This window comes from Somniosus microcephalus, chromosome 1 (genome assembly GCF_052327205.1).
Source record: "Somniosus microcephalus isolate GS21.2 chromosome 1, FLI_Smic_1.0, whole genome shotgun sequence".
In the NCBI taxonomy this organism is placed as follows: Eukaryota; Metazoa; Chordata; class Chondrichthyes; order Squaliformes; family Somniosidae; genus Somniosus; species Somniosus microcephalus.
Genome location: NC_140987.1, coordinates 312,202,992 through 312,227,860, shown reverse-complemented (window position 1 = coordinate 312,227,860; position 24,869 = coordinate 312,202,992). Strand labels below are relative to the sequence as shown.

At 48.4% G+C, this 24,869-nt stretch overlaps 1 protein-coding gene across 1 annotated transcript in view; it reads right to left on the bottom strand.

The window, feature by feature from the left end:
• LOC147124856 (FRAS1-related extracellular matrix protein 1-like) overlaps positions 1-24,869 on the bottom strand; it is an 883,765-nt gene that overhangs the window by 513,152 nt on the left and 345,744 nt on the right. The window contains exon 13 of the mRNA XM_085994045.1: positions 6,250-6,417. Coding sequence (XP_085850171.1) covers positions 6,250-6,417 — 168 coding nt within the window. The remainder of the gene's footprint in view (positions 1-6,249; positions 6,418-24,869) is intronic.

The window sequence follows — 24,869 nt, the reverse complement described above, 5'->3', positions numbered from 1 at the left end:
TTCCAGTATCCTGATCGTGCGTCCATTACACTGTCATCTAGCGTTGGTAGAGGGTAGTGAGGGCATTTGATAGCCTTGTTCAAATCTCTGGGGTCGAGACAGACTCTGAGCTTGCCTGTATGTGGTTTCTCAACCACTACTGACGCGTTGACCCACTCTGTTGGTTCTGTTTCCCGGATGATGATTTTTGTATTCTCCATGCTCTGCAGCTCCTCCTTCAGGCGACTACGTAGAGCAAGGGGTATCCTTCTCGGTGGGCAAACCACAGGGGTTGCTGCTGGATCAATGTGAATAGTGCATTCACCTGGGAATAGTCCGATTCACAGAATCACAGAATCACAGAAACCCCACAGTGCAGATAGAGGCCATTTCGGCCCATCGAGCCTGCACCGACACATATCCCACCCAATCCCCGTAACCCCTACACCAACACATATCCCACCCTATCCCCGTAACCCCACGTATTTAATCCCCCTAACACTAAGGGTCAATTTATCATAGCCAATCAACCTAACCCGCACATCTTTTTTGGACGATTCCTTTGAAAACGTCAGCAAACTCCTCCATGACTGTCTGCTTCTTAACTGGTGCTGTCAATGATAGCACTAGCTTGATGAGGTCCATGTCTAAACATGCCTTCAGACCTAGCACTGGAGGTGCTTGAGTGTCAATGATGTAAAAGTCCAGCATCATGTCGCTTTCTTTGTACTTGCATTTCATCACGCATGTGCCTTTTACAATGAGCTGCTCACCCCCATAGCTGGTCAGTCTGCATGAGGTGGGCTGTAGCTCACACTCATCCTTCAAGCTGTGATACTCACTCAGAGGAATTACATTAACCTGAGATCCAGTGTCTAGTTTAAACTTAAGCTCTTTGCCCTGTTTTCCTATCTCAATATCGGCAAAAGCTTGCTCAGTCTCTGAAATCTGTTTTTTCTGTGACACAGAATCAATAAACAGTTCCTCTGCATTTGGCTCTCTATCTGGCATTTGGCTGTCACTCACTGTGTGTACTGTTTTTCTGAAAACAGTCCTGCAAACTTTAGCAAAGTGGTTCCGTTTACCACATTTAGTACATTGCCTTCCTTTGACAGGGCAGTACTCTTTTCCTCCATGCCAGTTGTTTCCACAATATCCACAGTTTTTGAAGCGTTTTATGTCTGTGTCGCTCAGTTTTAGAACTCTGAAACGCGCTCTCTGGGCGGTGTTCTTTGGTGTGTGTCTATTAACTGCGTGCACTGTCTGTTCACTCGAGCTGCTCGTGGTGCCGGTTATGGTTTTCAACTGTGCTTGGGCTATCTCGTGCGATCTAGCTATGTCCATAGCTTTGTCCAGCGTTAACCCGGACCCAACATTCAAAAGTTTCTCTCTCACTTTAGCTGAATGTATTCCAAACACGATGCGGTCTCTGACCTTCTTATCTTTATTTGCATATACAGTCTTTTACCAGCAGTTTTAACTTAGTCACGAACTGTTCAAGTGACTCAGTAGCTCCTTGTACTTTCTCCTGAAACTTGTACCTAGCGAATATCGTATTTGTCTTGGGCATCACATATGCTTCAAAACGGTCAAAATAACTTTGCTTCATCTGCGGTGAGAGACCATGTCTCCCTTTTTCTTCGATCCACAGGAGTAGGTAGCTACATCTTTCTTCCTCCCCTTTGCTTTTCAGTGGACCCGAAAACATCAACTCCACGTGTTGCTTGAACTTGCGCCATTCTTTATGTAAGTTCAAAGATTCCCAATTCATTCGAGGTAAGGGAGCTCCAACCATGTCCATTTCAAATCCCTGTTCTGACACCATGTCTTGTTTTGCACACTTTGTACAAAAATAATAAATTGCAGGACAACGGAGTATTACAATTTAAACTCTTTTAATGAAGCATCAGGTCTGTAAGCTTTCTCAATCAATCCAGCACCATGTGGGCAAGATGGAGTCAGGACCCTGTGTCCTCCAAAACAATAGCAGTCCTTACAGATGCCTGCAGGCCAATGACAACTCAGCATGTGATCACATGTGAATATAATAGGTATTCCTTACAGATGCCTGCGGGCCAATGATAAATAAATATGCAAATGTTACACCAGCCTATGACTCCATAGAACTGAGCGGGCAAAACTATCTGCGGCAACACCTCCTTCGTACGATTTGCCATAACCCTCGCCAAGATCTTATAATCCACATTTAATATTGTGCTGGGCCTCCAATTCTTCAGATCCTTTCTATCCCCTTTATTTTTATAAGCTAAGCTTATGACACCTCTCCTCATAAATGGGGCCAGGCTTCCCTCAATTTTAATTTCCTTAAAAACTTCTAAGAGCAATGGACTTAAAATCTTGAAAAATTCTTTATAAAATTCTGCACTTAGTCCATCGGACCCTGGGCTTTTTCCCCCCTTCATTCCAGTTATTGCTACTTTTATTTTGGCTAATCCTACTTCTTTGTCACACATGCTTCTCTCATCCTCCTTTAAACCCTCTTCAATAAAAACATTAACCTTCTCCATCGCCAAATTGGAAATGTCTTCTTTTGTATATAACTCTTGATAAAAGCTGCTAGCCGCCTCTAAAATCTCCCCACTTTCATGAATGATCTTCTCCCCAACCTTCAACTCTCCAATTAATGATAATCTCTGTCGCAGCTTCTCTTGCTCCAGAAAATATCTAGTGCATCTTTCGCCCTCCAATGCATCTTTAGCCTTTGCACGGAGAATGGCCCACTTGCATTTTTCAGCTTGCAATAATTCCCACTCTTCCTTTAGCACCCGGAACTTAGTCTCAGCTCCCTTATCCCCTCCGTCAACTGCTTTACAGACATCCGTAAATCTTTTGTTTATATTCTCTTCTCGACACTGGTTAGCTGCCGCTCTCTTTCTCCCATAACGTACCGAAAAAACTTTTACCTCATATTTGAAATTGTCCCACCAAAGTCTTCTTTTTTTCAAGAACAAAGGTTCCTTCCGAGCACTCTTTATTATATTTAAAATCCCTTCTTCATAAGCAATTTCTTTCAGGTATTGATTGTTTAAAATCCACACCCTTGAACCAATCTTAACTCTGCTGTTCCTAATTCTAAGAACCAAAGCCGAGTGGTCACTAAAAAATACTTTTTTATAATAAATCTCCTTCGCCTCAGAACTTAACCCTTCCCACATTAACACAAAATCTATTTGGCTCTGTTTTAAAACATCACCCACCCAACCTTTTCTGGAGAACTCCCTTTTTATGGGGTTCCGGTCCCTCCATAAGTCTCTCAAATTTAAATTTGCCATCATTTTTACAATCATCCCTCTGGAGTTATCATCCTTAAATGTCATCTGGACTGAAATGTCCATCCGAGATAAAAATACATTAAAATCCCCCACTATACAAGGATTTTCCACCTCTGCCACTTCAGTGAATAACCCCCGAAAAAACTTGCGACGCTTGCAATGGTCGTTCAGTGCATAGATATTAAAGAGATCGCAATTAAATTCCTCCATTTTTACCCTTAGCCATAAAAATTGCCCCTCAGTGTCCTTGTCCACCAAGGCAACGTTCTCTTTTATGGACGGACTCACCAAAACAGCCACCCCTCTACGGTTATTGTTTGCACAACTTGCAAACACCTCTCCCTTCCAAACCTTCTGAACTCTTCCTAGGATATCCTCATCCCAAAAGGTTTCTTGCAGACACAACAAGTCCGTGCCTTTAAAACCCTGCAACAACTGCTGCAATTTCTTCTCACCCCTCAGTCCGTTCACATTAATCAAGGCCAATGTAATCATGGCTCCGAAGAAGGGAAGTATGTCTGATAATCTCCCCATCATTTAATCTCTGGCCCTTCCCTCCTCTCATGCTCCTTCACAATTTTTCGGCCAGCTGTTGCTTTTTCCTGCAGCCTCTGACTCTTTTTCACCTCCTGTTTGAACCTTCCCTGCTGTTTCAGCCTCTTCCTTGCATTAAGTTTGGGCCAAGGAGCTGCCCTTTCTCCCACCTTCCGCCCCTCACTAAACTTTCCCTTTCCACATGATGCCACCCCACCCCCACCACTTCCATGTCTCTGTCCCCGTCTAATGCCTCACCCTTAAGCTCTTCTGTAACCCTCTGTGCATGCTCCCCGTCAGATACATAATCCTGCTCCCTGTCAGATACATCATCTCCCATAGAGAGTCGTCCTGCTATCGTGGTTTCTCCAACAATGCCGCTCCCTTCGACCTCATCTCCACCTCTGACCTTTGCTCCCTGTTCCTTCTCTCTCTGAGACAATGGTGCACCTATATTGCTCCCTTCTAGCGTCTTTGTCTCGCTGCTCCCCTCCTGCTGCCCCTTTAAGGCTCCTGCCTCTTGCACCCTCTCCTTGTTTTGCCCCCTCCTGCTCACCGAGATGTCCGACTCCCCGTCTTTCTTTGGAGTACTTACATTTACCACGCACCCCGCTCCCACCTCCTCTCCCCCCGCGGACACCAGATTCTTTAGGGAGAGCTGAACCGTATTAAGGCTCGAGTCTGCACTCGACCCTTGCTGCCCTCTGCTGTCTTTGTTCTTTTCCACTGTACTTGGTGTGTTTTCCACCATCTCCACCCTGTTCTCTGCTCTGCAATTTTCTGCCTCTTCCTGTGCTCTTTTCTCCTTCAATTTACGAGCTGTGTCCTCCGGCTGTTCCACTCACACCTCCTGCTCCTTCTCCCAACTCCTCATCGCTCATAGAGCTTCCTTCTGCCTCACACTCACAGTGGGTGGGGCCTTTGTGACACACCCCACAGATCTCCACCTTGCAGCTCCGAGCGATGTGTCCAGACTCACTGCAATTATAACAGTACAAGTCTGGACAGTTTCTTACAAGATGGTCGTGTCCAAGACAATAATAACAAACCTTCACTTGGTTATCATGCAGTGCTCGGAAGTACTGCACTCCTTCCATTGTCTCAAATTTCATGCTGTACGATAATGACTTCACCCCCTCTGGGAACCGCACCTTTACGTAACGGGTTCCATCTGCTACCCGTGTTCCTGGATAGTATTTCCTCTTTATTGCTGAGCAAATTTTAATGTCCCACGACTCCAACTTTTTGATTAGTACATCGTCCTCAATATAAACTGGCAAGTTTAAGAATGAGACCACCACAGCTTCCAAATATAGCAGAGATACCTCCAAGAACTTATTGCCAACTTTCAAACTGAGTAAACGTCTTTCCATCTCCTCTCGGCCACTGACCGTTACCTCGAACCCAACATTCGGCTTTGGTCGGCAGGCAAAGCAGCTTCCCTTGCCGCAGTCCTCATGTACCGCTTGGATAATATCCCAAGCTCGTATCTCCTTATCCTTGCACTGAACCACCACCGTGTTTTCTTTTCCAAACCTCCCAAATCTTTGGGCCTTTTTCTTTCCCTTCCAACCACAGTTTCTCCCCTAATTAAATTCATCTTGGGAACACTGTCCTCTGAGGGGCCCGGCACTCATCAGCAGATATCTAGCTGTTGTTTATGGGCCAAAAAGGCACCAAAGCCTGAAAAAAAAACCACCACCAACTTTTTACAAACTCACTCCAACTCCCTGCTGCAATCAGACAACCAGTATCACCTGCTCACTCCTAGCCCCTCCCACCCAGAGAGTGCTACCCACTGAGCCACAGCTGACACATAGAATAAAAAGAATACAACACCGGTGTGGTCAATTTTCATTTCTATCGCCTGGCGTTAACGGGCCGGAAACGGCCTGAAAATGGGGTTGGTAGACTTACCGCCCAATTGAAACTGACGGAGAGGAGACATTTTGAAAGGTTCTTAACACTGAGCACCGAAATCAGGGTCCTAGGAGCCCAATTGCCATTTTAGGTCGCAATTGGTTGGGGTGTGCGCCTTGCCCCTGACATTATGCACAGGTGATGGAGCTAAGGGGCCCAGCCAAGGAAAGTTTGAAATTATTTTTGTGGGGCCCAGAGGAGCATGAGTGATCCTCCGAACCCTACAAAAATAATCTGAGCTGCTGGTCCCAAAGCCTCTGCGATCGTGATCTGCCACAATTAGCTTGCTGGCAGCCGAGGGGGCCCAATATTGGGAGACCGCAATTTGCCGAGCTGTGTTGGGACACCTGTTTGACGTTCCACAGCTTGCAGGCCCGTTGCTAATGATGTCAGCTCCTCAAAATTGTGGCCGCCTCTTCGCCGCAGGTATAAACGATTGGCCGGTGGGCTTTGCCGGTTGCTTGCTCTAAAGTCAATATTGACCCCAGTGACTGCATTGGAAGCTTAACATGAAAGTGCTTACCTCTGGAGCTTGATTGTCAACTGGGAGAATTGTGATATTGAAGCAGAAGCCAGTTAAAGTGCCACCATGTTGATTACTGACTGAAAAGAGAAACTGAAGATGCTGTGGGTCTGGTCCTATCTCCTGTACAGGAGGCATGTAGGCCACTTTTAGGTAGTTCACAGCGTGCTGAAACAGAATGAAATGGCACACATTATGTATCACAACAGTGGGTACAAGGCCATTGAGAGAAGGAAAAACTATATGAAAACACAACCCATATTTAAAGCCCTTAGCTAGGGATTCGGGCTGGCTGCAAATACCTTCTTGGGTTCAGTGGGGTCAGTCACTCCTGTAAGTGGTCTCAGTATCTGACTTTACGGGAGTTGTCCCACTGCTCTACATCCACTCGCACCATAACACAGGGATGTGACACTGGCATCACCTTGTGAGGTGGACTGGATGTTTGCCTCTTTTGCACATATATTTGTTTAATCTATCCAAAGGCAGGCCGAGTGAACACTTGGTAAGATGCAGCTTGATACAAATTGTTAAACTGCTTTATTTCACTTCAGGTGAATGTAGAAACCAACATTTATGATGTGATTTTCTGTGTTCAATAACTTGTCTTCACATGAACATGTGATTCATATTTTCAAATCTTTTCTGTGGATAAATGGTCAGAACATCCTGAAATGTGACACCTCGCATTTCATAATTTGCAGAGTATGTAGTAATCATAACTATAATATAAAAATGATCACTTGACCTCCAACAACAACAACTTGTATTTATAGAGCGCCTTTAACATAATAAAACATCCCAAGGCACTTCACAGGAGCGATTATCAAAGAAAATTTGACACCGAGCCACATAATGAGAAATTAAGGCAGGTGATCAAAAGCTTGGTCAGAAAGGTAGGTTTTAAGGAGCATCTTAAAGGAAGAAAGAGGTAGAGAGGCGGAGAGATTTAGGCAGGGATTTCCAGAGCTTACAGCCCAGGCAACAGAAGGCACGGCCACCAAAGGTTGAGCGATTATAATCAGGGATGCTCAAGAGGGCAGAATTAGAGGAGTGCAGATATCGCGGAGGGTTGTGGGGCTGGAGAAGATTACAGAGATAGGGAGGCGTGAGGCCATGAAGTGATTTGAAATCAAGGATGAGAATATTAAAATCGAGGCGTTGCTTAACCGGGAGCCAAAGTAGGTCAGCGAGCACAGCGGGTGATGGGTGAAGGGGATTTGGTGCGAGTTAGGACACAGGGCAGCGAGCAAAGCGGGTGATGGGTGAACGGGAATTGGTGTGAGTTAGGACACAGGGCAGCGAGCACAGCGGGTGATGGGTGAACGGGATTTGGTGTGAGTTAGGACACAGGGCAGCGAGCACAGCGGGTGATGGGTGAACGGGATTTGGTGTGAGTTAGGACACAGGGCAGCGAGCACAGCGGGTGATGGGTGAACGGGATTTGGTGTGAGTTAGAACACAGGGCAGCGAGCACAGCGGGTGATGGGTGAACGGGATTTGGTGTGAGTTAGGACACGGGGCAGCGAGCACAGCGGGTGATGGGTGAAGGGGATTTGGTGCGAGTTAGGACACAGGGCAGCGAGCAAAGCGGGTGATGGGTGAACGGGAATTGGTGTGAGTTAGGACACAGGGCAGCGAGCACAGCGGGTGATGGGTGAATGGGATTTAGTGTGAGTTAGGACACAGGGCAGCGAGCACAGCGGGTGATGGGTGAACGGGATTTGGTGTGAGTTAGGACACAGGGCAGCGAGCACAGCGGGTGATGGGTGAACGGGATTTGGTGTGAGTTAGGACACAGGGCAGCGAGCACAGCGGGTGATGGGTGAACGGGATTTGGTGTGAGTTAGGACACAGGGCAGCGAGCACAGCGGGTGATGGGTGAACGGGATTTGGTGTGAGTTAGGACACAGGTCAGCGAGCACAGCGGGTGATGAGTGAACGGGATTTGGTGTGAGTTAGGACACAGGGCAGCGAGCACAGCGGGTGATGGGTGAACGGGATTTGGTGTGAGTTAGGACACAGGGCAGCGAGCACGGAGTGATGGGTGAACGGGATTTGGTGTGAGTTAGGACACAGGGCAGCGAGCACAGCGGGTGATGGGTGAACGGGATTTGGTGTGAGTTAGGACACAGGGCAGTGAGCACGGAGTGATGGGTGAACGGGATTTGGTGCGAGTTTGGACACAGGGCAGCGAGCACAGCGGGTGATGGGTGAACGGGATTTGGTGTGAATTAGGACACAGGGCAGTGAGCACGGAGTGATGGGTGAACGGGATTTGGTGCGAGTTTGGACACAGGGCAGCGAGCACAGCGGGTGATGGGTGAACGGGATTTGGTGCGAGTTTGGACACAGGGCAGTGAGCACAGCGGGTGATGGGTGAACGGGATTTGGTGTGAGTTAGGACACGGGGCAGCGAGCACAGCGGGTGATGGGTGAACGGGATTTGGTGTGAGTTAGGACACAGACAGCAGAGTTTCAGATGAGCTGAAGTTTACGGAGGGTAGAACGTGAGAGGCCGGCCAGGACTGCGTTGAATAGTCAAGTCTAGAAGTAACAAATGCATGGATGAGGGTTTCAGCAGTGGATGAGTGGAGACCGGTGATGTTACTGAGGTGGAAATAGGCAGTCTTAGTGATGGCACCAATATGTGGTCAGAAGCTCCTCTCAGGTTCAAATATGACACCAAGGTTGCGAACAGTGTTGTTCAGCCTCAGACAGATGTTAGGGAGAGGGATGGAGTTGGTGGCTAGGGAACGGAGTTTGTGGCGGGGACCAAAGACAATGGCTTTGGTCTTCCCAATATTTAGTTGGAGGAAATTTCTGCTCATCCAGTACTGGATGTCGGACAGGCAGTGTGACAATTTAGATACAGGGGAGGGGTCGAGAGAAGTGCTGGGTGTTGTCAGTTTGCATGTGGAAACTGATGCTGTGTTTTTGGATGATGTTGCCAAGGGGCAGCATGTAGATGAGAAATAGGAGGGGGCCAAGGATAGATCCTTGGGGTAAACCAGAGGTAAGGGTGCGGAAGTGGGACGAGAAGCCATTGCAGGTGATTCTCTGGCTGTCCTTGGATAGATAGGAATGGAACCAGGCGAGTGCAGTCACAGCCAGCTGGATGACGGTGGAGAGGTGTTGGAGGAGGATGGTGTGGTCAACCGTGTCAAAGGCTGCAGATAGGTCGAGAAGGATGAGGAGGGATAGTTTACAAGCTACTTTTACTAGCTACACAAACCAAGGACTGTTTATAATCTTTGTGTAGGAGTAGCCCCTCTGATCCTGCGGTAGCTGCCCTCTTGACAGATTCTTGGGTGCCTGGATTTTGATCTCCGCACTACACTCAACTCTCACCTATGGCTCCTAGGAAATGATTGGTGAGCACGAGCAACATCCCAGAAACTGCTTCAATGGGTAGAGTAAATCATGTCATGGCAGCCAGCAGCTATTGCTAGTGGTGAAGAGCGACACATACATTCCAGTGCAGTGAAAGTGTATGCTAGGACTGCCAGTGGAACCTTTCCGATTGGTTAATGACATCAAAGGTAAATGATCCAAGTGAGTGGTAAATGTAGAACTACGTGCATGCTAACAAAACAAATGCAACAGGCTACAGACAAAACTAAGTGGTGCTCCAACCAACAAATCAGAGCAAAGCTCCGTAGCCCAGTCACATCCAGTCAAGAATGGTGGTGAACAATCAGGCAACTAACAGGAGGAGGAGGCTCCAGGAACAACTCGCTCCTAAACTCTGGTGGAGTCCAACATGTGAGAGCAAGAGAACTAGGCTAAAGTGTTTGCAAGCATCTTCAGCAAGAAGTGCTAAGTGGATGATCCTATTTGGCTTCCTCCCAATGACACGACCATCACAGATGTCAATGTCCAGCTAATTTGGTTCACTCCACTTGGCATTAAGAAGCTGTTGAATACAGTGGACACAGTGTCTGTAGCACTGAAGGCCTGTGCACCAGAACGAGCAGGCTCCCTACCTACCCAAGATATTCCAGTGCAGCTGTGGCAGTGGTGTCTACCCAATAACGCGGAAACGTGTCCAGGTGTGTTCTATCCACAAAAGCAGGGCAAATCTAACTTGACCAGTTACCGCCTTAACAGCTTCCTCTTAATTATCAGCAAGATGATGGAAGTAATCAATCGTGCCATCAAGCACAACTACTCACCAATAACCTGGCAGCCACCACTCAGTTTGGGATCTGCCAGAACTACTCTGCTCCTAACCTTGTGCAGCCTTGATCCAGACACTAACAGAAAAGCTGAATGCTAAAGAAGTGAGGGTGACTACCTTTGATAACAAGGCAGCATTTAACTAAGTATGGCACCAGCGAACCCTTGCAACACTGAGGTCTGTGGGATCAATGGAAGAATCCGCCAGTGCTTCAACTGCTTCATTAATGATATTCCCTCTGTCATAATGTCAGACGTGAGCCTGTTCGCTGACTATTCTACTGTGTTTAGCACCATTCATAACTCCAGGGAGCAGCCCATGCTGGCACAGCAGAATCTGGACAAAGCTACATTTCGGTTGTCAAGTGGCAGATAACATTTGCGTCATATAAGTGCCAGGCAATCAACATTTCCAAAAAGACAAAGCCCAACCACCTCCCCATGACCTTTAACAGCACCACCATTGCCAAGCGTTCCACCATCAACATCCTGAGGGTTACCATTGCCCAGAAGCTTAACTGAAGCAGCCACATCAACCTATGGTTATAAGAGCAGGACAGAGGTTGGGTCGTCTGCAATAAACAACTTGGGTGCTAAATTGGGATCGTTAGCGCCTGTTTTTTGGGTGCTATGAGTGCCCTTAAAGCTCCAAAATGGCTTCCGCACCACGCATGCACACTTGTGGGGCGAATCGTGCCAGACACCATATTAGCGAGGGTGTTAGCATGCGCGCAGTGAGTGTCCGCCGGCAACAGGCAGAGTCGGCAGATCATGATGTCAATCAGCGTGTAATGCTGATTTGATGCCAGCACTGCCATCCTGGAGCTCAATGCTCCAGCTAACGCCATCTTTTAACCTCGCACAGCAGGAATGACCCACCCACTAGCGCTATTTATGGGAATCATCAATTACTTACTGGTTATAGAATCATAGAATCATAGAATAGCACAGCTCAGAAGGAGGCCATTCGGTCTATCGAGTCTGCGCTGGCTCTTTTGAAGAGCAAGCCAGTCAGTCCCACTCCCCCGCTCTTTACCCATATCCCTGCAATTTTTTCTCCTTCAAGTATTTATCCAATTCCCTTTTGAAGGCTACTGTTGAATCTGTATCCAGCACTGTATCAAGCAGTGCATTCCAAATCCTAACCAGTCGTTGTGTAAAATAGTTTTTCCTCATGTCGCCTCTGGTTCTTTTGCCAATCACCTTAAATCTGTGCCCTCTGGTTATCAACCCTTCTGCCACTGGAAACAGTTTCTCTTTATTTTACTCTGTCTAAGCCCTTCATGATTTTGAACACCTCTATCAAATCTCCTCTTAGCCTTCTCTGCTCTAAGGAGAACAATCCCAGCTTCTCCAGTCTATCCACGTAACTGTAATCCCTCATCCCTGGAACCATTCTAGTAAATCTCTTCTGTAACCTCTCAAAAGCCTTCATGTCCTTCCTAAAGTGTGGTGCCCAGAATTGGACACAATTCTCCAGCTGAGGCCGAACTAATGTTTCATATAGGGTTAGCATAATCTCCTGGCTAGAAATTGGATTTCACCCCGTTTGGGGAGCTAACTTTTGACAAATAGGAAAAGTAGCGCCAGGCGCTAATGATTCTCTCCTAACAGGAAATTCAGCTTTAGCGCTCCAAAGGGAAGTGGAGCGCTAAATTAAGCGCTAACCACTTCTCCTGGGACACTAAAGTCCGAGAGCGGGGCGGCGGCAGAGCGCTGAACAATTTGGAGCGCATCGCTAACGGCATCAGAGGCTGCTTCCCTCACTTGAAGGGAAGGGCCAGTGATGCTCCACAACCCACTTGTCAGCAGGTCTGCGTTGCAAGGCAACCTGCGTGAATGCCATTACAGCACCAAACACTCTACAAAGTGGAGGGCTTGGACATCTTGTAACAATGAAGCGGCCCAAAACTTTCAGCAGGAACCAGACTGGCTGAAATATTAAAGGTTGGCCTACCTGAAAACCCTTCCCTTTAATTAGCACTCCCAAAGAAGCCAGCGAGGTTGACAACGATTCCTCTTTCTGTTGTTGTTCACGCCAGGGGGGTGGGAGGCAATTTCATATCCGGGGCGGTAATGGGGCACTGCGCACTTTATGATCTGCGAGGCGCTCGAGGCCCAGGCGGTAAGAGGGAGCGCCAGCGCTAAACCGGAAATAAATTTCGTGGGCGTTGCTGCATTCACCGCTCTCAGTCGCTAAACCCTTAACGCCTCCCCCCCCCCCGCCCCCGGGTGCTAATGGGAGGCACTAACTAACCGAATTTCTCCCCCTATGCCTCTATTTATAAAGCCCAGGATCCCATGTGCTTTATTAACTGCTTGGTTAACCTGCCCTGCCACCTTCAAAGATTTGTGCACAAACACCCCCAGGTCTCTCTTCTTACACCCCTTTTATATTGTACCATTGAGCTTGTATTGTCTCTCCTCATTCATCCTACCAAAATGTATCACCTCACACTTCTCTGCATTGAATTTCAGTTGTCACGTGTCCATCCATTCCACCAGCCTGTCTCTGTCCTCTTGAAGTCTATTACTACCTTCCGCAGTGTTTACTGCACTTCCAAGTTTCATGTCATCTGCAAATTTCAAAAGTGTGCCCTGTACCCGCAAGTCGAAGGCATTAATGTACATCAAAAACAGCAATGGTCCTGGTACTGAACCTTGGGGAACGCCTCCAGTCCGAAAAACAGCCATTCACCACGACTCTGTTTTCTATCGCTTAGCCAATGTTGTATCCTTGCTGCTACTGCCTCTTTTATCCCATGGGCTTCAATTTTGCTAACAAGCATAATCTGTGGTACTTTATCAAATGCCTTTTGAAAGGTCATATGCACAACATCAGCTGCACTGCCCTCATCCACCCTCTCTGTTAACTCATCAAAAAACTCAATCAAGTTAGTCAAACATGATTTGCCCTTAACAAATCTGTGCTGGCTCTCCTTAATTAATCCATACTTGTCCAAGTGACTGTTAATTTTGTACCAGATTATCATTTCTAAAAGCTTCGCCAGCACCAACGTTAAACTGACTGGCCTCTAGTTGCTGGGTTTATCCTTCTCCCTTTTTGTGAACAAGGGTGTAACATTTGCAATTCTCCAGTCCACTGGCAACAGCCCTGTATCCAAGGAGAATTGGAAGATTATGGCCAGGACCTTTGCAATTTCCACCTTTGCTTCCCTCAGCATCCTAGGATGCATCCCATCTGGTCCTGATGACATATCCACTTTAATTACTGGCAGCCCTCCTAGTACCTCTTTATCTAATTTTATCTCAGCCCGTATCCCGGCAACTTCCTCGTTTACCATAGCTTTGGCAATGTCCTCTTCCTTGGTAAACGCCGATGAAACATCTATAGGGAGTGGTGTGGTAGGTGCTGAAGCACTTTTTGAGGTTAGTTGCTGTTTGATTTCTTCTGGCTGTTGCTCTGATTCTACAAGTGTTTGGTGCTTTCTATAGTTGTTTCAAGTTGCAAAAGTCTACAGGTGCTAAAAAAGTGGCAGGCGCTGAAGGACTTTGTCCTGACTTCAATGTTTCTGCACAAACCAGTCACTTCCAGGCATGGGTGCAGTAGTAAAAATTCCCCTTGGAATTAGCATGACTGGGAGAATGAGCAGAGGCCTCGCAGAGCAAGACAAGCTGCTCAAAGAGGGAGGAGGAGGGGAAGAAGGGCTCTCAGCAAGAGGCCATATCCACCTAGGGTGTTCAGGGAGCATTTCTCCTACCTGAACCTCAGCGAGGAACAATGTGTGCGACGTTTGTGCTTCAGTAAGTAGGTGCTCACTGAAATCTGCAGCAGCCACAACTCCAACCTCAGGGCAGGGTGAGGACCGCATTGCCAGTGGCTGTGAAGGTGACCGTGGTGATGAACTTTTATGTTTTGGGCTCCTTCCAGGCTGGAGCTTGAGATATTTGCAACATCTCACAGTTTGCCGTCCCGTAAGGGAGGTCACTCAGGCTTTCTATTCAAAGAGAGCTGACTACATTTCCTTCTCTCTTGCCAGAGACCAACAGGCGTAGCGAGCACATGGCTTCGCTAGGATTACAGGCTTCCCATGGTGCAGGGTGCTGTTACGTCCGTGTATAATAAGAAACGGACTGCGGAGAACGGTACAACAGGTGTTTACTCAACGTGGCTCAAACTGCAACTGATCTGTACAGATTACTACTCAGTGTTATATACAGGTGTGGTCACTGCCGGTACTGCAGTATACATGAGCTGTAAAACATAGTCCCCCCCTTAAAGGTATATACATTATAATTCCTCCCCTTTTAGATTAACAGTAGCATAACACTCATTTAACAATTAAATATCAAACTAATTACAATTAACACTTTTAACATGCAACATTAGCTGAAAATAGTCTATTTATATAATCAGTCTTTGGGGCGGCTTCCTGATCCTTTCTGGATAGCGCCTTTCCCAAGTGTCTTGCTCTTGGTGCGGAGGCGATTCTGGCCCACTGTCGTCGGTTGGTTCATCAGCTTCCGATGCTACTGTTTCTGGGGTAGATGCGACCTGTACGTCGGGTTCATCACCAGGTACGTATGGGCGAGGCATGGGGTTGACTTGTTCCTGTGACTCTAGGATCTGGTCAGCATGGCATCTCACGATGCTCTCCCCAACATCCACTGTGTACATTAGTGGGCCCTGCTGTGTGCATATCGTTCCTGGCTGCCATTTTTCTGTTCGGTAGTCGCGGGCCAAGACTGGTTGCCCTACATTGAAGCTCTTTGTGGCTTCTCATGGATGTGCTGGAATTGCTTACTCTCAACATCTCTTCGTACGTTTGGTCTGAGCAAATCCAGGCGAGATCTTAACCTTCGGTTAAAGAACATCATGGCTGGGGCCTGGTTGGTGACTACATGTGTCGCATTCCGGTAGGCGAACAGGAAATTGTCCACCTTGTGCTTCAGCGGAATGTTGTCATTGTACATAGCTTTATTGCCTTCTTAAAGGTTTGTACGAACCTCTTAACCAATCCATTTGTGGCTGGATGATACGGGGCGGATGTGTAATGTCTTACCCATTCTTTTTCAAGAACCTCCGGAACTCTTCGGACACAAACTGCGGTCCGTTGTCGGAGCAAATCTGTTCTGGCAAGCCATTCCTGGCAAAAATGGTCCGTAGGACTGTAATAGTTTTCTCTGTGGTGGTGGAGGACATTTTGATGACCTCAGGCCATTTTGAGTGCGCATCCACGGCTATTAAAAACATTGAGTCCATGAATGGACCAGCAAAATCAATATGCACCCGTTGCCATGGAGATGAGGGCCACTCCCATGGGTGTAGAGGGGCCTGTGGTGGTGCATTTTGGACTTTCTGGCATCCTGAGCAGCTCTTGGTCAGGTCCTCGATTTGTTTATCGATTCCCGGCCACCACACATAAGCCCTGGCTAGGCTTTTCATTTTTACCCCTCCCAGATGACCCTCATGAAGCTCATTGAGCACTCTATCCCTTAACTTGGGTGGAATTACCACTCGGGATCCACACATCAAGGTCCCCCAGCACACTGACAGCTGTTCTCTCCTTGTCGAGAATGCTGGCAACAGTGAGTCGCCATGTGCTGGCCATCCCTTCACCGTCAAATCATATACCCGAGACAGTGTCGGGTCATTTCGGGTTTCCTTTTCGATACAAGCGTTAGTTACCGGTAGGTATTCAACTATAGTCGAATGGAATATTTCGACAGGATCCACTGCTGGTGCTTCCTCCGCAGTAGGCAGTGGCAGGCGTGATAGCCCATCAGCATTTCCATGCTGTTTCGTGCCCTTATATTCAATCTCATAGTGGTGCGCTCCTAGAAAAAGTGACCATCTTTGTAGTTGTTGCGCAGTCATCACCGGAACGCCCCTCTTCGGATTAAAAATGGAGACAAGAGGCTGGTGATCAGTCAGCAAGGTGAATTTCTGCCCGTGCAGATAGTGATTGAACTTTTTCCCTCCCCACACTAGGCTGAGTGCCTCCCTGTCAATCTGGGCGTAGTTACGCTCGGCTGAGGTTAGTGATCGTGACGCAATGGCTATTGGCCTCTCTGAGCCGTCCGAGAATTTGTGCGACAGCACCGCTCCAATGCCGTAGGGTGACGCATCACATGCCAACCGAATTGGTAATGCTGGGTTGTAATGGGCCAATACCTCTTTCGATGTGATTAGCGTTTTGCTCTTCTGGAAAGCTCGTCTACATTCGTCATTCCACTTCCATGGCACCCCAGTTTACAGTAGGGTGTTCAGTGGGTGTAGTGTTGTAGACAAATTTGGCAAGAACTTATGTTAGTAGTTTACCAGCCTGAGGAACGAGCTCAGTTGTGACACATTTTCCGGTGCTGGAGCCTTGACTACTGCCTCAATCTTCTCTGGGGACTTATGTAACCCCTCTTTATCGATAACGTGGCCACAATACGAGATCTGTTTTCTAAAAAACTCGCATTTGGGGCGGTTAGCTCGGAGCCCAAATTCCTGCAATCTAGTGAGCACCTGCTCCAGGTTGGCAAGGTGATCACTATCATTTTCGCCTGTGACCAGGATGTCGTCCAAATAACACTGGGTCCCTGGGATCCCTTGCAGGACTTGCTCCATTGCCCTCTGCCAAATAGCCGGAGCTGATGCTACCACGAATACCAGCCGGTTGTATTGGTAGAGACCTTTATGGGTGTTGATTGTGAGGTATTTTTTTGATGCTTCTTCTACCTCCATTTGCAGATACGCCTGGGCCAGATTAATCTTGGTGTGGAGATGCTGGTGTTGGACTGGGGTGGACAAATGTAAGAAATCACACAACACCAGGTTATAGTCCAACAGCTTTATTTGAAATCACAAGCTTTCGGAGCGCTGCTCCTTCGTCAGGTGAAGTCGAAGGAGCAGCGCTCCGAAAGCTTGTGATTTCAAATAAAGCTGTTGGACTATAACCTGGTGTTGTGTGATTTCTTACATCAGATCAATCTTAGTGAAGCGTTTCCCTCCAGATAGCGAGGCGAAAATATCTTCAATCCGCGGAAGTGGATATTGTACGGTGTGAAGGACCGGGTTCACTGTTACCTTAAAGTCCCCACAGATGCGAACCTTCCTTGGTTCCCCAGGTGTGCTGCTCAATGACTTTTTCATCACAGGGACGATGGGTGTAGCCCACTCGCTCCAGTCTACCTTGGACAGTACACCTGAACGTTCCAGACTCTCCAGCTCTGCGTCAACGGTTGGGCGGATCGCATAAGGTACTGGTCTGGCCTTAAAAAATTTTGGGCTTGCGTTTTCTTCAATTTTAATCGTTGCTGTCATGCCTTTTAGTGTTCCGAGTCCTTGCTGGAACAGTTCTTTCGCGTCAGTTAGGATCTTTGACAGTCGCCCGTGTGTGACGTCGTCATCCTTTTTGTCAGCCACAGTCAGTGCCTGTATGGAATGCCAATCCAGTTGTATTTTCCGGATCCATTCAAGTCCCAGTAATGGTGGTCCTCCATCTTGCAATACATACAGCTCTAGTTTTGGTGTTTCCTTACCGTTATATATAACGGTCACCCTTATTTTTCCTTTGGGGTAGACTTTTTGCCCCGTGTACGTCTTCATAATAATTTGTGTCTCTCAAGGGTATGTGTGAGAATAGCCGCTCGTAGTCCCGGCGGTTTATGATTGTTAGAGCTGATCCTGTGTCCAATTCCATTTTACCTGGACTCCTGCTATCTTGAGAGTGACCCAACTGGTTCGGTGATCCTCCGTTGTGATCACATTATGTAGTTTCAGACAACTCAGTTCCCTGCTTTCGGAGTCATTATCACTCTTTTGTTCGTCTGAACTATTCTCCGTTATCTTATGTACCTTCTTGTACTTCCCTTTGGTCGGTTTCTTATTGCTGGTTTTCTTTCCCGACCTGCAGACTCGTGCTATGTGTCCTACTTTTCCACACTGTCTGCACACTTTGTCTTTGAACCAGCAATCATTCTGGTCGTGTGTTGTTCTGCTGCAGTGATAGCACTTCTCTGTTCCATATGACATTTCGTTTGTGCCATATTCACAGAATCACAGAAACCCCACAGTGCAGATAGAGGCCATTTCGGCCCATCGAGCCTGCACCGACACATATCCCACCCGATCCCCGTAACCCCTACACCAACACATATCCCAGTAACCCCACGTATTTAATCCCCCTAACACTAAGGGTCAATTTATCATAGCCAATCATCCTAACCCGCACATCTTTGGACTGTGGGAGGAAACCGGAGCACCCGGAGGAAACCCACGCAAACACGGGGAGAATGTGCAAACTCCACACAGACAGTCACCCGAGGCCGGATTCGAACCCGGGTCCCTGGCGCTGTGAGGCAACAGTGCTAACCACTATTCTTGCAGTCTCTGTTGTATCTCTGCAGCGCCCCGTGCTGCTGCTTCATATGATACCGTAATGCTGAAAGCCTTTTCCAGCGTAAGGTCCTTTTCAGATAAAAGCCGTTTCTGGGTTCCTTCACTTTGAAGCCCACACACAAACTTGCCCCTTAAGGTATCTGCCAGTCCCGCTCCAAACTGGCAGTGTTTCGATAGTTTGCGCAGTTCTGTTAAATAATCAGCATTGCTTTCATCCTTATGCTGGTTCCGTTTGTGAAACTTGAATCTTTCTGCTATCAGCAGCGGTGTGGGATTTAAATGTTCCTTTAGTATCGTTACTATGTCTCCAAAACTCTTTTCCATTGGCTTCATTGGGGTTACTAGATTTCGTAATAAACCATACGTCTTTGCACCCATTAAATTTAACAATACCGACGCTTTCTTGTCATCTAACACCTCATTTGTCTTGCAGTACACCGCTATTCGTTCGACATATGTAGTCCAATCTTCGACTTCATTGTCAAATACTGCCACTCTTCGGCATTTTGGGTGTGGTTTAAAATGGCGTCTCCCAATGGCTTAAAATGGCGTCTCCCGCGCTTTCCTTCCTCCCCCGCTGCTGCCGACACCGCTCCCAGCGGTTCTCGTGGCAATGGCGGTGCCCTGTAGGTTTCTGCGCGTCTCTCTCTCCCTCTCCGACGCTGCTCGGCCCCTGAACACCGGCTGCGCCCTGTGAGCTCTGCCTTCTCTCTCTCTCCCCGTCGACGCTGCTCGGCCCTTTGCTGTGCCGCTCGGTCGGGCTTTAGCCCGCCGCTGTCCGGGAAGGGTCTGCACACTACCTGTTGCCAGCCCGTTTCGCTGGACCACCTCGACTGGAAAGCCAAGCCTGGCTCTCGACAGCCTCCCCCGCAATTCTCGAGTCTCTGCTGGATGACTGGGCGGTTGCCCGTGGTCGACGCCCGAGACTCTGGCCTTGACCTCCAATCCACTGATCTCCAGGAACGAATCCCCGGGAGGTGATGCAGAGTTGCAGGTAGGTTCGAACCTGCCTCGTCGCCAATGTTATGTCCGTGTCTAATCAGACACGGACTGCGGAGAACGGTACAACAGGTGTTTACTCAACGTGGCTCAAACTGCAACTGATCTGTACAGATTACTACTCAGTGTTATATACAGGTGTGGTCACTGCCGGTACTGCAGTATACATGAGCTGTAAAACATAGCCCCCCCCCTTAAAGGTATGTACATTACAGGTGCCATTGACTGCACGCACATCGCTTTGCCGGTGCCGCATGTCAACTCTGTCATGTATTGGAACTGAAAGGGATTCCACTCCCTCAATGTCCAGTTGGTGTGCAAACATAGGCAGCGAATCATGCAGGTCAGTGCCCGGTGTCCTAGCAGCAATCATGATGCCTTCATTCTGCGGCAGTCCATTGTGCCAGTTGCTTTTGAGCCACCACGACAAACCAAGAGTGTGGATACTGGGTGACAAGGGCTATCCGCTGATGACGTGGCTCATCCCTGGACCACTCTGGAGGAGCCCTGCAGTACTCAGCAGAGCGGGTGTCAAGATTCATGGTGATCTGCTGCATGCTGCACAACCTCACCATCAAGAGGGCACAGCCCTTGCCACCAGCTATATGCTGAGCTGCCAAGGAGGAGGAGGAAGAAGAGGAAGGGAGGAGGCAACCTAGACAGAACCTTTCTGCCCCGCTGTCCATGAGGAACTCATCCGAGTGTGATATGAGTAAACGCCACCCTAATTCTCCATTCACCAACAGTCCCACACCTCACCTTCCCTCTGTCACTGACCATCGCAGTGTCCACTTGGCCACAATGCAAAAATAAAAGCCTCCACAAAATAACCATTTCAAACTAAATTTGTAAATCAAATCATGTCATATTGCATACAAAAATAAACTAAAGACCCTTGTGCATTTCCTTAGTGGACTGTCTTGTGTGTGCCTTTGCCTGCACTTGTTCTCTTACACAGTGCTACCCCAGTGGCTGCAGCAGTGCTGGTGGAAGGCTGCTGCCTTTCAGTGGAGGAGACTGCAGATGGCCTTGGAGGACGACCTCAAGCAGCTGTGGGCCTAGAAGACCCGGCTGTAGACTGCACCATCTCAGCATGGGCGGCAGCAGTCTGGGCTGGCTGGCTGACAGGCAACAGCAAGGGCACTGGCGCAGTGGCAGTGTTGGGAGGATGAATGCTGTCCCCCTGAGAGAGGACAGCAAGTTCGTGCTCCATGGAGCCACTGCCACTGCCCCGGGGCGGCACCTCAGAAATCCTAGCCATCTGTTGGAGGACAGATTGCTTGACTGCTGTGACACCCTGCAAGATCCTTTGAACACTGGTATCCACAGCCATCATGACAGCAGTCTGAGCTTCCACTGCAGCACTCAGACGTTGGGCAGAAGCTGCTTGTGCTGCAATGGAAGCTGAGACATCGGCCATCAGACGCTGCATCATGGTTGGATCCACAAGTCTGTTAATGGAATTGGCCACCACTTCCATGCTGGAAAGGATGGGCTCCAAACTCTGCGCAAACCCTGTGGCAAGTTGGTGCAGGTCTCCTCCATGCTCCTTGACATTGAGGCAGGCTTTCTAGCAGGCTACCCAGTGCACCAAGTATTTCATTGTGCATACCCATCAGCCTTCTTCTGTAGCCTGGCCTATCGAAGTCTTCATCGGAGTCCTCTGCAGCAGACCTTGTGTGCAACCTTACCCTCCAGTGAGCTGGCGCCTGCGTTATCACAGAAATCACAGAAACCTCACAGTGCAGATAGAGGCCATTTCGGCCCATCGAGCCTGCACCGACACAAATCCCACCCGATCCCCGTAACCCCTACACCAACACATATCCCACCCTATCCCCGTAACCCCACGTATTTAATCCCCCTAACACTAAGGGTCAATTTATCATAGCCAATCAACCTAACCCGCACATCTTTGGACTGTGGGAGGAAACCGGAGCACCCGGAGGAAACCCACGCAAACACGGGGAGAATGTGCAAACTCCACACAGACAGTCGCCCGAGGCCGGATTCGAACCCGGGTCCCTGGCGCTGTGAGGCAACAGTGCTAACCACTATGCCACCGTGCTGCCCCCTGCCCTGGCTGCAGCCCACTCGTGCCTGGTGTCTCACCAGGTGCAGATCCCATGTTTAAGCTATTCTCCAAGTGACATGCATTGTCAGTATCTGAGCTGGTGGCTGCCAGTGTGAAATCGAATGATGGTGCTGTGTCTTCATCATCACTGCCTTCCTGTTCTTCCACCACTGCCTGGCAGGTTGCAGTTTTGGGTGTCTGAAAGGAGAAAGGCTTAAGGGTAGGGTTGCGCTGAGGGGAGGCAGGTAAAGCAAGAGGTGCATGCTTACACCATCTGCAGCTAGTAAATCAGAAGAAATTGTGGGATGAGGGAGAAGTAGGATGTGAGAAGGAGGATTAGGTATGAGGAAACTGTCATTTTTGATGGTTTAAGCCCCGCTGCTGGCCATGAGCTCAACACTGACCACTGTAATGGTCAGCACCGTCTCCTCCATGGAGGGAAGGACACACAGGCGCTCCTGAAGCCTCAGGATGTGCAACACCTGGTCCTGCAAGCCAGAGAAGGTGTCTCAGTGAATGTGGTGCAATGTGTTTGGCTGATGTGTGTGTCAGTGAGTGTGGTGCAATGTGTTTGGGTGATGTGTGTGTGTCAGTGAGGGTGGTGCAATGTGTTTGGGTGATGTGTGTCAGTGAGTGTGGTGCAATGTGTTTAGGTGAAGTGTGTCAGTGAGTGTGGTGCAATGTGTTTGGGTGAACTGTGTCAGTGAATATGGTGCAATGTGTTTTTGTGAAGTGTGTCAGTGAGTGTGGTGCAATGAGTTTGGGTGATGTGTGTCAGTGAGTGTGGTGCAATGTGTTTGGGTGAAGTGTGTCAGTGAGTGTGGTGCAATGTGTTTGGGTGATGTATGTGTCAGTGAGTGTGGTGCAATGTGTTTGGGTGAAGTGTGTCAGTGAGTGTGGTGCAATGTGTTTGGGTTAAGTGTGTCAGTGAGTGTGGTGCAATGTGATTGGGTGAAGTGTGTCAGGGAGTGTGGTGCAATGTGTTTGGGTGACGTGTGTCAGTGAGTGTGGTGCAATGTGTTTGGGTGATGTGTGTCAGTGAATGTGGTGCAATGTGTTTGGGTGAAGTGTGTCAGTGAGTGTGGAGCAATGTGTTTGGGTGAAGTGTGTCAGTGAGTGTGGTGCAATGTGTTTGGGTGAAGTGTGTCAGTGAGTGTGGTGCAATGTGCTTGGGTGATGTGTGTCAGTGAGTGTGGTGCAATGTGTTTGGGTGATGTGTGTCAGTGAATGTGGTGCAATGTGCTTGGGTAAAGTGTGTCAGAGAGTCTGGTGCAATGTGTAAGGTGATGTGTGTCAGTGAGTGTGGTGCAATGTGTTTCAGTGATATGTGTCAGTGAGTGTGGAGCAATGTGTTTGGGTGAAGCGTGTCAGTGAGTGTGCTGCAATGTGTTTGGGTGAAGTGTGTCAGTGGGTGTTGTGCAATGTGATTGGGTGAAGTGTGTCAGTGAGTGTGGTGCAATGTGTTTGGGTGAAGTGTGTCAGTTAGTGTGGTGCAATGTGTTTGGGTGAAGTGTGTCAGTGAGTGTGGTGCAATATGTTTTGGTGAAGTGTGTCAGTGAGTGTGGTGCAATGTGTTTTGGTGATGTGTGTCAGTTAGTGTGGTGCAATGTGTTTGGGTGAAGTGTGTCAGTGAGTGTGGTGCAATATGTTTGGGTGAAGTGTGTCAGTGAGTGTGGTGCAATGTGTTTGGGTGAAGTATGTCAGTGAGTGTGGTGCAATGTGTTTGTGTTATGTGTGTCAGCAAGTGTGGTGCAATGTGTTTGAGTGAAGTGTGTCAGTGAGTGTGGTGCAATGCGTTTGGGTGAAGTGTGTGTCAGTGAGTGTGGTGCAATGTGTATGGGTGACGTGTGTGTCAGTGAGTGTGGTGCAATATGCTTGGGTGAAGTGTGTCAGTGAGTGTGGTGCAATGTGTTTGGGTGAAGTGTGTCAGTGAGTATGGTTCAATGTGTTTGGGTGAAGTGTGTCAGTGAGTGTGGTGCAATGTGTTTGGGTGACGTGTGTCAGTGAGTGTGGTGCAATGTGTTTCGGTGAAGTGTGTCAGTGAGTGTGGTGCAATGTGTTTGGGTGAAGTGTGTCAGTGAGTGTGGTGCAATGTCTTTGGGTGAAGTGTGTCAGTAAGTGTGGTGCAATGTGTTTGGGTGAAGTGTGTCAGTGAGTGTGGCGCAATGTGTTTGGGTGATGGGTGTCAGTGAGTGTGGAGCAATGTCTTTGGATGAAGTGTGTCAGTAACTGGGGTGCAATGTGTTTGGGTGAACTGTGTCAGTGAGTGTGGTGCAATGTGTTTGGGTGATGTGTGTCAGTGAGTGTGGTGCAAAATGTTTGGGTGAAGTGTGTCAGTGAGTGTGGTGCGATGTGTTTGGGTGATGTGTGTCACTGAGTGTGGTGCAATGTGTTTGGGTGAAGTGTGTCAGTGAGTGTGGTGCAATGTGTTTGGGTGATGTGTGTCAGTGAGTGTGTGCAATGTATTTGGTTGAAGTGTGTCAGTGAGTATGGTGCAATGTGTTTGGGTGATGTGTGTGTCAGTGAGTGTGGTGCAATGTTTTTGGGTGAAGTGTGTCAGTGAGTGTGGTGCAATGTGTTTGGGTGAAGTGTGTCAGTGAGTGTGGTGCAATGTGTTTGGGTGAAGCGTGTCAGTGAGTGTGGTGCAATGTGTTTGGGTGATCTGTGTCAGTGAGTGTGGTGCAATGTGTTTGGGTGATGTGTGTCAGTGAGTGTGGTGCAAAATGTTTGGGTGAAGTGTGTCAGTGAGTGTGGTGCAATGTGTTTGGGTGATGTGTGTCAGTGAGTGTGGTGCAATGTGTTTGGGTGAAGTGTGTCAGTGAGTGTGGTGCAATGTGTTTGGGTGAAGTGTGTCAGTGAGTGTGGTGCAATGTGTTTGGGTGATGTGTGTCAGTGAGTGTGGTGCAAAATGTTTGGGTGAAGTGTGTCAGTGAGAGTGGTGCAATGTGTTTGGGTGATGTGTGTCAGTGAGTGTGGTGTATTGTGTTTGGGTGATGTATGTGTCAGTGAGTGTGGTGC